The sequence below is a fragment of the Perca fluviatilis genome, chromosome 9, assembly GCF_010015445.1.
Source record: "Perca fluviatilis chromosome 9, GENO_Pfluv_1.0, whole genome shotgun sequence".
Classification (NCBI taxonomy): Eukaryota; Metazoa; Chordata; class Actinopteri; order Perciformes; family Percidae; genus Perca; species Perca fluviatilis.
In genome coordinates this window covers 31,783,091-31,797,777 of record NC_053120.1, presented here as the reverse complement: position 1 = coordinate 31,797,777, position 14,687 = coordinate 31,783,091, and the positions used below count along the sequence as shown (strand labels likewise).

The 14,687-nt window shown below is 40.4% G+C and overlaps 1 protein-coding gene across 6 annotated transcripts in view; it reads right to left on the bottom strand.

The window, feature by feature from the left end:
* The window catches only part of mcf2l2 (MCF.2 cell line derived transforming sequence-like 2), a 376,220-nt gene extending 361,668 nt beyond the window's left edge, over positions 1–14,552 (bottom strand). For all 6 annotated transcript variants that reach the window (XM_039810745.1, XM_039810749.1, XM_039810748.1 and 3 more), the window contains exon 1: positions 13,716–14,552. In XM_039810745.1, the coding sequence (XP_039666679.1) occupies positions 13,716–13,794 (79 nt within the window). In that variant the 5' untranslated portion in view covers positions 13,795–14,552. The remainder of the gene's footprint in view (positions 1–13,715) is intronic.
* Between the last annotated feature and the right edge of the window lie 135 nt (positions 14,553–14,687).

The window sequence follows — 14,687 nt, the reverse complement described above, 5'->3', positions numbered from 1 at the left end:
TTCACCTGCAACCCGCGGGAAAACGGAGAAAGCTTTGAAGTTGGACGGCGAAGTTATGTCCACAACTACGAGGGTGAGTAACATAACTTAAGCACCTAGCTAGCTAGCTAGCATATGGCCTAGCTTGATGTCCAGAAACAAATAGAGGTGGTTTAATGTACCTAAACAATGATCAATGATTACCAAATTTCTCTCTCATATTGCTCCTCATAACCACTGAAAACTGTCAAAAAATCTAACCCAAAGTCCAATTATTATGGACGTTATGTGACTGATAACTGATTGATATCTGATTGATCATTGTTTAGGTACATTAAGTTACCACGTTAAGCTTTTTCACGTTAAGCGTTAGAATGTCCCGGCTGCTGTTGAGGGAAACTGTAGTCTATAACTTCCTGAGCGACTGATCGTCCATTTTTGCCCCCTTTACATAATAAATATGGCTATGAAATGGAACATGAAATACATAAATGAGGCAATACATATATAGGCATTAGTCATTATAGTTCAATAGCCTAAATACATATGTTTTACTTATATTTATTTCCGGGGACTTTTATTTATTCCGCTATTTTTTATGCACGTTATATTCAAAGGAAGTTTAGTTATCTCACAGGCTCAGACCAAAAGCAGCAGCAAGCCTGCCTGACATCAGTGCATCATAGCATATCACTGCAAAGTAAATAAAATATGAATAAATCACGAGCGGTAGATTCGGCCAGGTCCGCTAGAGCCGGTAACGCGCTCTGCAGACGGACCAGAGTCAGTCAGCACCGGGGAGCGAACCGCGGGGACCAAGCTCACAGGGCTGGTAGCTAGCTGCTAGCTAGCTGCAGCAGCTAATATTAGAATATTAGACCCAGCACCGGAGGTCTGATCCCCATGATTTAAAACGAAAATCAAATAACCATTTGTTTTTTAATACCTGTTTATGAAATGAAAATCAAATGAACGAAAAAGTACACGGACCCAGTTTGTTAAGTACAATTTCACCACTAATAAAACAGATCTAGAGATGATATGCTTTATTTGCAACTTAAATGTAATTTTTTTAATTAATACAAAGCAAACTGAGCAGAAAGAACAAGTATTTTGTTGGTTTGTTTCTCTTCTTCCAGGTGTGACTGAAGTACCCGTTGAGCTGCATCACAGCTGCACTATGTGGATGGACCTGTGCCAGTCAGCACATCACTCACCTGTGTGCAGAGGACAGGCAGCAGTAGCACAAACCAAGAAGGTTGGCAAGTCTGATAATAATGCAATTGTAAAAATAATAATAATATAATAGTAAAATCATGTTACATACTCTTATGTTTCTTGCTTAAATTCACAGGGTGCACAACCAGGCCTGGGAGAGAAAATTACTGATGTCCACAAAACCAAATCAGAGAAGGTAAGGTAAGATAGTAATGATGTTAAAGCAAGCTATGTACACCTAATATATTACGTGTTGATGTCTATGAATCTGTCTTTAATAGGAGCATACTATACAAAGACAACAGTGGAGAGTTCCTGGATCGGTCTGTCCTCAAAGTGCCAGAGATCTACAAGGACTTCACCCTTTTCTGCACCATCGTGATAATCAAAGTGATAAAAGAGAGAACAAATTATTGTTTTCTCTGTTGACATGCATAGGTGCCTGTAATGTCTGTCCATATATTCAATCAATTCAATAAATGTTGATAAGTATCACTGCTATTTCTTAAATCATTGTAGTTTTTCAGAGCAATAAGATACAGATTATTAAAACCATGTTCACATTTGCAACAAATTAAAACCCTGATCAAGGCAAATTGTTTTTCATGTTCCATAACATTTATAAAAAAAAACAGTACAATTAAATTTACCAGAGCTGACACTTCGGTAAATAGCTTTAATTTACCTTGTCAAAACAATGAGTAATTCATAACAAATTGCACAATATTTGACACAAAACCTTAAAAGTGTATGGTTCATACGACGGTGAAGCAGTACAATGTGCCTATAGGATTTACTGTAGCAGGAACATTGATATTGGCAAACAGATGACCCAGGTTCAGGTGAGTTTGTGAGCAGGGTTATGAATAAAGATAAGATAGGCCTAGTGTTCACAAGAGGGATGATTCAGGTATGGCAACACAAATTAAGAATAATTCAATTAAATAGGAGGTATGTACAACTAGTAGAAGATAAATTAACTATACAAGAGCAATTAAGGTAAAGTTTTGAGGTGGCAAGCCAAAGTATAGTCAATAGCATGGAGTCAAGTCAACAGTGTACACCAGAATAATATATACTGTGATTAAGTAATGATACTTACTGTTGTCTGTACTAATATAACACAAAAAAATAATACAGTGTTTGATGCAGTATGGAGAACAACCAAGTCCCATATGAACCCAGGAGACTTTAAGTGCAGCTGTTGATGATGTTCACTACAAACAAAACTTGCAGATGGTTGTAGTCTGTAGCCAGTCATACAGTAGGTAGATCTGGAGCAGATGGTTGTAGTCTGTAGCAAGCCGTACAGTAGGTAGATCTGGAGCAGATGGTTGTAGTCTGTAGCCAGCCGTACAGTAGGTAGATCTGGAGCAGATGGTTGTAGTCTGTAGCAAGCCGCATAGCAGGTAGATCTGGAGCAGATGGTTGTAGTCTGTAGCCAGCCATACAGTAGGTAGATCTGGAGTAGCAGGGTGAATTCTAGCTATCATGGGTTGGTGATATGGACACAGATCAACAGGGGTCAAACCCTCTCAGCCCCACCTGGATGAAAAGAAAGTAAAACAAAATACTTGTTTTTTCAGTTCAGTTTGCTTTGTATCAATTAAACAAATAACTGCTATTTAAGGAGCAAATAAGAAACCATATCATTTCTAGATCTGTTTTTATTATAGTGATAAAATTGAACTTAACATTACGTTTTATACAGATTGCTATGAATCTATTTTCAAACTAATGTTATATGAAGGAATGAAGACTAAATTCTGATGAACAACACACAACAGTGATGCAAAAACTGACACAAACAATCCAGTTTCTTGTGTTCTTTCAGTTATATTACAGTTTATGTTTTACTACTGGCTCTAACATGAAATTAGCCAAATCCCAGGAATATGGTTAACCAAACGAGGAAAAAATACAAAGTAGGGTCATCACATATACACACACTGTCCGTCATATGTCGTTCAATCTAGCTAGCTATACAATAAAGAACATATATTTGTTTCTGGACATCAAGCTAGGCTATATGCTAGCGCCATATGCTAGCTAGCTAGCTAGGTGCTTAAGTTATGTTACTCACCCTCGTAGTTGTGGACATAACTTCATACGTCCCTCTTCAAAGCTTTCTCCCGTTTCCTGACGGGTGCAGGTGAAAGTGCGTTGACCATTCTGTGCACATTGTTGACATATACTTATAATAAAGCTATAAACGGCGCGGGGATATATAAACTTGGTTACAGTCAGGTTACAGTGCAACCGCCCTCAACAGACGTTCTAAAGTAAAGTGAACGCACCCTCAACGGGGTTGGGATCATTTCATTGGTCAACACTACAGCTGGCATTCTATTGGTTGTTGACTTTTGATAGGGTTATAACACAAAAAATCCAAGCGCCGCAGGAGAACTGAGAGCAGAAACTTTGCAAGTGAGCAGAATCAGCCTGAGTGCGAGGAGAAGGTTCAAAGCTGAGAGCAGGAAATCTGTCCAAACAACAACATATCTGAGTCCAAGCAGAAAGTTTGAGTGCAAGCAGAGCAAATCAAGCGAGCACAAACTTTGAGCACAAGCAGAGAAAACGCCAGAGCACAAACTTTGAGCACAAGCAGAGAAAATCCAAGCGCGAGCAGTGACTATTTGAGTGTGAGAGCAAGGTTTTGAGGGAAATTATTACAAAATCTGAACGTAATATCAGTGAGAAATGCTCTCAAATTGAAAGAATGCGCTCTTGATTAAAGATAGGAATATAACTCCATAGGCGTCAGGATTATGTCATATCTCGCAAGATACAACATGCCCACGAGTGTCTGCTTTGCGCTGGAGGGCATACACGCTCTTGCAGGTAAAATGCTCGCAAAGTTGATTTCTGCTCGCCCAAATTAAACTGACTTTTGACATTTTGGGGGCGGATCCCACAGGCATTGGCCCTCCTATGATTGGTCACTTTCAAGGTGATCCCACCCACGAACCTCCTTAGTTTACCTTGATTGACAGCTATCGCTCAGGAAGCTCTGAGTTGTTGTACCATCCGAAGAAGTTTTTTTTTGTCATTATTAACAATGTAGCACAAGATAGCACTGTAAATAAAGGAATGTGTGTCTCTCATCTGTTCTGTTGTTGGGATGTGTGATGCTTTTGAAATGTCTCGAAATTCTTGCCGACGTATGCAATGTAGCTAACATGGCTATTGTTTTGCCTTGCCAGCCAGTCTGATTAATCTATAACACAAATTTAGGGCCACTAACCAAATTATACTTATTTTGGCATGTTTAATATATTATTATAACAACACGAGCACACATTAATGTTAACGTTACATCATACACCACGTCAAGAATGATTATTCCTGTTTCTGGAATAATCAGACTGGCTGGCCAGGCTCACAGCCAGGGTGTGATTTGTAGAAGATTTTTTTGATCATGCAAAACAAAACATGCAAATATCCCCCATTCAATCAGTCCCTCCAGAAAATTGCGATTATGCAATCACATAATTCAATGCATAATCAGCCAAAGTTACGCCGCACTTTCACCGCATAAATCGCAGATTTACGTGCAAAATATGCGGGGCTGCATGATTTCATAATCCCCGCATTTTCTTTGCAAAAAAGTCACATATATCTTAGCAGAAAGTTGAAAAATGTTGCGTTTACTTCACACAAGAGCAGCCATTTTTCCCTGTTGCCATGGGAACGTTATGAAGTGACGTAATTACACGACGTGAACATCATCGAAAAGCAGGGTGTTGGGGCAATCACTTCTTTTGTGTTTTTCATCAAACCTCAGTTTTTGTATGTTCCCACAATTTCATCGCATAAAATTGCATAAATATCCCACATATTCCATCGGATTTTTTAAGAAAACATGCCGCATAATCAAGGATTTTTGCCCGCAACAATCACAAAAAAAGCATTTTTCTGAAAGGACTGTTCAATACCAGGCATGCCAAAACACTTGTTTATGCACTTAAATATTCAATAGAAAAAAATCTCTAAATGAAATAGCACAACGTGGTGTCAACATAAAACACAGCACTTTCAAGTCAGGGAGCGGAGTTCACCTTGTGGCAAAAACAAAATACTATATACCAGGAAACGCTTGTTTGTTCCTCGGGAGTGTTTTAATCCAAAGCACAATCTTTTTTGCCTAAACTTAACTAGTTGTTTTGGTGCCTAAACTTAACTGTCATTGTCCTGGAGCTCTGTAGCTGTTATGGGTTTGGTGTGTTTTGTCTTATTTTGGTAATCTGTTTTTTTCTGTTTTGTATTTTTTGCCCTGTTTTATTTTGACGGTCTTGTTTTCTGTCTTGTCTTGTCTTGTCTTGTTTTACTTCCTGTGTTTTCCCGCCATTGTGATTGCTCTAATGTGTTTCACCTGTTTCCCAGCCTTGTGTCACCTGTGTTGCGTTTCCTCGTTAGCCTGTGTATTTAGTCTTTGTCTTCCCCCTGTCTGGTGTCAGATCATTTGTGTGTTTTTGTGTTTGCTTGTGCCTGTCGTGTCTCCCAGTGTCAGTTCGTGTCTGGTTCTTTGCTCCCTGGATTTCCTTTGTTCTCTAGTTTCTAGTTTGTTTCTGCTCTTGTTTTTTGGATTTCCTGTTTTTGTTTTCTACACTCTGGATTAGTTTTTTTGCCTGCCGCTTTCAGGACTCCCTTTGTTATTTTGTACTTTGTTTTGATGGACTAATAAATCTTCCACCTCAAACTTTCTCCTGCCTGCCTGCCTGCTCTCTGCTTTTGGGTCCTCAACTTCCCTGAACCTTAAAAGGAACCCAAACTAGTACGACATGTTGGCCTTTTAAGATTAACGTGGGCGTCAGCTATAAAAAGGTGGTACAAAAACACTCCAAATGTTTTGTTTTTTGTTAAAAAAATGCTGAAAATATGTTCCATCGTAGGCCGCCATGGTTATTTACGTCTCAATGCATTCTGGGGTAGTGACGTGTAATGGTTGTACCCCAACGTACCGGCTATTGACAGTATAGTAACAGCAAGATGAACATGTCTGCCGTTCAGCCTTTTCAGTTTGACCGTAGGCTTAAAGGACGAACCTAGGGGTTAATAACAGATGTGTACCCACTCTGTCGTTCTCTGGGACATGTTTTCATGCTAATTGATTGTGTTTGGAGCTTCAACGAAGCTCGCGCGGACCACTGGTTAACCTAGCTTACAACGCTAGCTAGTATTCGGGGCACAGGGAAAGTAAAAACAAATCGCAATTTATACCACTAAAAAGGCTCAAAATATCACCAAACTTCAACGGTAGCATAGTGAGGGTTCCTACATGTTAACTGAAGCATTGAGAACTTTGTAAGTGTACAGACTGCGGGAGCTCCGTGAAAGGGCTACGAGAGAGAGAGAGAGCTACCGGTAGTCAACACAGCCTCATACTTCGGGAAACTGGTGGTGTACCTGCGGACATTGTGAAGCTATGGCCACCGAACAGGAGTGTGTGTGTTGCACAGAGTGGGACCTGTTGCGTCGCAACACCAAAGAGATGCCGTGTTTTGTACAGTCTGAAGATTTCCCCTCTCTGATGAACAGGGAAACTTTTTTCCAAGTCCCAAAAATAAATTGGAGACGGCGACCCAGACTGGAGGGACAAGATGGACAGTTATCCACTGAGTAAGTAAACTCGCTAGCTAGACAAGTTATGTTTACATCGGTGCGATTATTTCAGATATATTGTGCAAATTGCTTTTGATTTTAAGTTGGCATCGCCAGCTGTAAGTCATGACTGGTTTCCCGAAGTGCGAGGCTCTGTTGCGGCATAGCTCTCTCTCGTAAACTGTCTGTACACTTACAAAGTTCTCAATGCTTCGGTTAACATGTAGGGACCCTCACTATGCTACCATTGAAGTTTAGTGATATTTTGAGCCTTTTTAGTGGTATAAATAGCTATTTGTTTTTACTTTCCCCGTGCCCCGAATACTAGCTAGCGTTGTAAGCAGGCCCGGATTGGCTAATCGGGAGCACCGGGAGAATTCCCGGTGGGCCGGTCTGGTTGTTTGGTTGTGAGGGCCGGTGTTCAGGTATGGCACTGGGTTGAAATCATAGTTGAATATTATGGATGCTGTCCCTATGCTGCCTGCACTCGCAGCCCACTTTTTGCATTTACAGTATTTATTTTTTTCTTGCAGCCCACCGTTCTCTTCATTCATGCACGCGGCTTTCGCGACGGTTGCGCCTGGTGAAATGACCTAATTATGTTTGAATTCCTCGCCGGCGGCACCTTGCTAAAAAGAAATTGCCACCGCGCGACAAAAAAGCTGTTTTAAACGGTAGTAGGAAACGCAAAACGGCACTGAAAAGAGCGTCTATTTAAAAAAGGAGAGCTCTAGAAAGTGACGCGGCCAGATGAACTTTTTCTATTTTTAGCAAAACGCCAAATGAAGACGTTGAGACGGGTAAGCTGAGTTAGTTAGGAGAAGTGCCTGCAAACCAGCGTCTATGTTAATGAATCAAACTTGTTCTTGTAGCTCCGCAGCAGCAGCTAGTAGGCCTACTAGTCCAGTTTGCTGCTAACAGTGACAATGAAGAGCCAGTAAGGTTACCAAGCAGCAGCTATATGAGCCCAGAACTCCAGTTTGGGCAGGTAGGGTTGATCATTGACTGAGTATTATAAGAATTAATAAGAGTGTGGTGTTGACCTGCTCTATATGAAAAATGCCCTGGGATAATTAATGATGCCAGATAATTCGGCACTACCATAATGACACTGACTTGAGTTGATCAGAAAGCTTTGTAAAAAGGAGAGATTTTTGCTGAGAATTATGACAATTTATAAAATGTGATTTAGTGTCAGAAGCAGAGCCAGTAGTGTGCATTAGGGATAGCTGCTGTCAGTGTGGATGGCACATCTACTGTAAGCTGTTGTATCACAGTGTGTGAACAAGCAAACATGATCAGATTAGCTACAATATAATCACTTTTTATGCCCAAATATTACTTGTGACCCATTATGAAAGTTGTATGAAATATTCAAAGGAAAAAATAGATGTCATTAGAAAGTGCAATACAATGTATCTTGTTCTTTATTGAATCTGTGATTACTTATTTGCACAGAAACAGATTCTGATATTGTTCAACATCATTGGGTTGTTGTTAAGATGTTAACTTTTCTAATAAATCTACATTGTGAAGCAACTTGGAAATAGTGATATTTTACAAAATACACCGAATTACAAGGATGTAGAGAACAGGGCGCTATTGCAAACTTATATACTAAGGTTTTGATTACATTTTTTTAATATAGTCATTCGTGAAGTAAAGTGGGCCGGTCTAAGGCATGAAAATCCAGGGCTGAAAATGAGTCCCAATCCGGCCCTGGTTGTAAGCTAGGTTAACCAGTGGTCCGCGCTAGCTTCATTGAAGCTCCAAACACAATCAATTAGCTAGCATCAAAACATGTCCCAGAGAACGACAGAGTGGGTACACATCTGTTATTAACCCCTAGGTTCGTCCTTTAAGCCTAAGGTCAAACTGAAAAGGCTGAATGGCAGACGTGTTCATCTCGCTGTTACTGTTCTGTCAATAGCTAGTACGTTGTGGTACAACCATTACAGGTCACTACCCCAGAATGCATTGAGATGTAAATAACCATGGCGGCCTACGATGGAACAGATTTTCTGCATTTTTTAACAAAAAACAAAACATTTGGAGTGTTTTTGTACCACCTTTTTATAGCTGACGCCCACGTTAATCTTATAAGGCCAACATGTCGTACTAGTCGGGGTTCCTTTTAACAGTAGCAGCTAAATACAACCAGCAACTGCCACTTGGAATTTATCGTTCTATCTTTTGTTTCACCCTCGCAGCTGCCTGTACAACTCTCTTTTGTTGAATTGGTGCGTGAAGAGTAATATCTGCATGTGTGATAAACTGGCTGGCAGACACCTCGCAAATAACCTCAGACTTATCACCCCCTAGCATTATGGCGGTGAAATGCACCGAGATGCAAAGCAACCCTGACGCAGAACTCCGAAAGGGTCACGACGCCGTAGGAGCGATAGCGTAGCTACGGCGTGGAGTTGAAGCATAAAACAGCTTTTACCATTCTCTTTAGACACTTCTAGTCTTCAATCATTTAATCTTAATCAATAAATCAATAAATACGTAAAAAGCCCCCCAAAAAATAAAAAATAAAATAAAAATAGAAGTAAAACATATCTTGGGGTGAGTCCCCAGGTGGTGTTGTCAGATTCTATTGGTGATTCCTCCTCTAGAGTCACCGTCCTTGACACAAGAACATCATTAAAACACAGAAACAGTCCAAAACACAGCTCCGTGAGCCTTTGCACTCCTTCAGCACGGAACAGTTAATATAGCGCAGGGGCCTTCAACGTATTTTAAGCCAAGGACCCCTTAACTGAAAGAGACGGATCGGGGACCCTCTACCACATATATTGTATAAAATTGAGTTGCATATAAATACATCTGGTCCTACAATAACTTTTAGGGCAACCTAAAGCATTTTTAGACACATTTTTGCATAGAATACTAAGCTATTCATATAGCCTAATAATTGTTGGCGTGCTTTTATAAATCATGTTTTAATGTAAAACACACATGTGGAACAGTCAATCCTTTGGGATGAACTGTATCTGTGGATGGCTACCTTAGTGACTACGTTACCTATTGGCCCGTAAGCCTATCATCAGTGGGGATTTATATTTGCTAATAATATGTTGGAATCATGTTAAGACTTTAATTTTTGAAAAAACTTTAAAAAAAAAAAAAATTAACTGAGTGTCATCCCCCATCTCTTTCCCCCTTTCATGTCTGTCCACTTCCAAATAAAGGGAAAAACCTTATAAACCTGGTGCCACATACACATGTGCATAGATGGCTGAGGTTAGGCATTGACCTTGAATAGTTAGGGTCGGGATAGCACATTGGTCAGGGGATATAATCTGAACAAATCAGGTTTCCAGTACAGATCGGGAGGAAATTCTCCTCAGCAGGCGTGTCAAAAGCACAAACGGTTATAAAGTGTTTATGACAAGAACCATCATGAACAGATCCTGGTCCATAAAGTTAGTTCTGAGAGGGAGAAAATTGTACCACTGCTGATCAGCAGTTCTTCTTACCTTCTACACCTATGTTAACAGACTCATTCTATCTTGTTGGAGTCTCTACAAATTCAGAATTATGTGTTAAATTATCCATATTCATTTTTTCTGTATCCAAGGACAGGAATTTCCCTGTACATTCAAAGATATTGTCCTACTTTCTGGGTTGCCCAGAGCAACAAAGCATAGCAACATTCAGAAACATCCCTCCCTACAGCCTGACATTTTTCATTGTACACTCTAAAGGTCACTCATGACATCCCTGATACACACCCTCTTTTGATAAACCACCAGTTTAGAAGGAGCTCACAGACTGAGCAGGGCTGGAAGGGGGCAGGGGGTTCAGCTTAAGGGATCTTTAAATTGAACAAGAATATGATTGTCTGTCTGACCAGCAAGCACTTATCTGCAGACCTCAGCTCAGATTACGCATCTATAAAGCAGCATGTATGGTCATGAATTATGAGGGAACAAAATGACACATCCTGGTGCTGCTGTGATGTCATCGGCCACCAAAAAGGACAGAGGGGACATTTGTGTATACTGTGGATGTGAATCATAATAATACATCCTGCCACTTGGAAATATCATACGCAAACATGGTCTCCACTTCCAATGCTACGCCGATGATGTCCAAAGCTACATTTCCACCAAATCCATCACCGCAGCTACATCCTCCATCCTGACCAACTGCCTCACTGATATTCAAACCTGGACGCAAACCAACTTCCTCAATTAAAATAAATGTGACTTGATTATCATTGGCCCGAAATCCCTCACAGAGAACACCCATAACTTCCGTCTCCCTGTCAACAACTCCACCCTGTCTCCATCCCCACACATGCGTAACCTCGGAGTCATCTTCGACAGCAACCTCACTTCTAACTAGAACTGCCTTTTTCAACCTCAAAAACATTGCCCGTCTCTGCCCATCACTGACCTCATCTGCTGCCGAAAATTTGATTCAAGCCTTCATCACTTCCAGAATCTACTACTGCAATAGCATCCTTTATGGTTCATCTGCAAAAGCCTTCAAAAACTTAAATACATCCAGTTTAAAGTCCTCCTCTTCACCAACAAAGCCCTCCATAACCAGGCTCCTTCCTACCTTACAGACCTGCTCCACCGCCACAATCCCCCCCCGTAACCTCTGCTCCTCTGACGCAAACTTCCTCTCCTTGCCACTTCGGACCAAGCACAGTACATGGGGTGACAGTGCTTTCACCATTGCAGCACCTTCCCTCTGGAACTCCATACCCATACACATCCATGACTGTTTTGACCTGGACACATTCAAATCACTTATCAAAACACACCTCTTCAGATTACCCTTCACATACACTAGTCTTACATATTATCTACTGTTAGTTACTGGTTTTATTGTTTTAATTGCTTTTAATATGCTTGTTTTATGTGTTGGTTTTATTGCTTCCATCTGTTTTTAGTTTTTTTTATGTGTTAAATGTGCTGGTTTCAAAGTGTCTTTGAGTACCATGTAAAGTACTTTATAAATAAAATAATATTATATAAATAAAATATAAATAAAACCTCTGCATGTGAAAATCATACAAAAAAATTTAAATGTTGGTCATATACTGTATGCAAATCTGGTGTTCAGACATTAAAGGGTCAGTATAGGTAACTTTCATGAAAATAACTTTTTGTCATATTTGCTGAAACTGTCACTTTATCCTGATAGTAGGAAATGAAAGATAACTTGAAATAATAATGTTCCTCTTCCTCCCCCTAGTGTTTCTAGTGTCATTTGCAAGTTCCCACTGTAGATAAACAACCAATCAGAGCCGAGGAGTCTCTAACACCGTGTCATGACTGCTCATGAACTGCGAACATCAAACTATCAAACTAGGCAGTGCGCATCAAATATGAATCAATATTCTGTTAGTGTATTGCCTATTTCTCATCTCAAGCATTTTCAGAAACATATTTTAGTTTACTGTTTAGCTGTAAAATGATAAAGTTTGCTGGGCTGGCCAGTGTTTGGTTTTGCCTCAGATTGGTCACAAACGTTCTCTTCTTTTTGGACACGCTGTGCATGTTCTGAAGCTTTTACAGAACAACACCCAGAACAGCTCAAAAAGGACAAGAAAAGCAGCTACTAAATGGACCTAGTGGTGAGTTTATTTTGTCAACTGTTGTTTTCAAAGTAAAAAATTAACACAGCTTTAAACCCAACATAGATAGTCTGTATAGATAGATAGATACTTTATTCATCCCGAGGGAAATTTTAGAAAAGACAATTTATTAAGTGCAAACTACATCTGCTGGTGAAGAGCTATGATGAAAACAACTATTCAAGATTCAAGAGCCTTTAACCCACATACACAAGTAATATACTGTATAGTGGAATGCAGTGTGGCATACAGTGAAGGGAAAAGACTTTTCAGACTATTAAAAAAAAAAAAAGTATAACAAAATTGGACCTGGTGTTGAGATTATTTTTGTCAATAATCTGAATATATTGGGACGGCACAATTTATACATCCAAACATAAATAAAATATGATAAGATCAGATCCAAATACAGAGCAAGAAAAGAATTGCAATTTAATCATGATCTTTATGCTGCCAATAATGCTGCAAACACTGGTGGCAGCATCCCGTGTGAGCCTGGCTCCCAATAAATCAATTCAGGGCCCCTTGCATAGCATTTCCATGGTAACGCTCTGCACAATTCCTCCTCCAGCCCCCTCTCCCTCACTCCCTATGCGATGCAAGAAGTGCGGTGATGGAGGATGCTGTACAATAGTCTCCAGCATGGCACATTAACCTACTTCATTACCATAGATGGGTAAATGACCCGGATGCAGAATGGGAGATGGAGGAGGAAAAAGGACAGAAAGAGGAGAAGGAAAGAAAGGGATGAAAAGGGAGATGACAGGGAGGTAGAAAGAAAGGACAAAGGGGATGGAAAGGGATACATGGGATGAATGGTGGAGATGCAGAGGGGATGGAAAGGAGGTTAATGGAAAAACGAGCAGTGGAGAGAAGTGACTAGGATTAAAAAAAGGCCCTTGACACCATACCACTCAATATATTTTTGGATAAACTCATAACCACGGAAAAAACAACATCAATCAAACATAATGGCCACCCTGCTGTATGCTGATAAAATATTTTGTCCTTGCCCATGCGCAGAGCATCCCTCTGCATCCCTCTTCACTAAGTGGTCCTGGTGAGAGGATGGAGATTCCCTGCCTCATTTTCATCTGCTGCTCTGCTTCTCTTTTCAACCAATTCAAGAATTTCCAGAAAAAAAGATAAAACCTTAAAACACATCTTCCACCAAAGACTTGAACTAACAACAGGGAAGAGAAGGGGGCTCTCACGTAAATTCATACATCACCAGTGGAGACAAAAGCATATTTTAATCACCTAAAAATGTTAAACATGAAAATGATGACGAGAAAAAAAAGGGAGAAATGTGACGACTTACCGACATGAGTGATGACACACTGCACCCTCTGTAGCAGCTCCTGGACTGACATCTCGTCTTCTCTCAGCCAGCACAGCATCTCAGGGTGTGGGTCGCATCCACTCTCCTGTTCTTCTCTCTCTCTCCCCGCTCAATCTTTTTCTCTCTCCGCTGCCACGCCTCTTCTCTGCACCCTTCCTTCCCCAATCTCCCCTCCTTTTGCTCCCTAATCCAATTTTCTGTTGTAAATTTCTTTCCTCCTCTTTTCTCTCTGCTGCTTCTAGTTTCTAGTTCTTTCTTCTTTGAGTTTTTTTATGTGGAGCCTCTCTTCTTCATCACACCTCCTCCAAATTCAAACAATCACAAAGCCTGGCTGGGGGGCGGAAATGATGATGCCACTCCCAGCCAGTCAGCAAAATAGTAAGCCTGCATATGACCAAGACAGCTAGTCAGGGAATAAAACAGAAAGTAGCTCAATCAGCCAGTCAGTAAATAACATAAGCAGTCAGCCAGTGTTTAGTTAATAAAATAACAAATTTGTTTGTCAGCCAGTCAACCTGACAATAAACACCATAGCCAGTTAGTCAGTCAGTGAACAAAACTGTTTCTCAGCCAGCAAACTAGGCAGTTAGAAGGTCATTAAAGAAAAGAGCCAGTGTGTCTGTAAATTTGTAGGTCAACAAAACAGCCACTCAGTAATTACGTTAAAACAAAGCTAATTATTTAACAAAATAACAACAACTACGCAATTATTCAGTCCTTTTCAGTTGGTTTACATATCCAAAAAGTAAGAAGAAGCCTCCTGGTCAAAAACATAATAATCCTCACAGCAAAATGATGCTCTGTTCTGCTGCTCTAATAAAGCAGCTGAGTCACAATGAGTGAAAACGAATCAGAGGGCTGCTTTACCTGCAGGCAAAGAGACACAGAAGATGGGGGAGGGTGGATAGATGGGATGGGGGTTAATAGGTTAGTGAGAGAAATCCTGGTGCC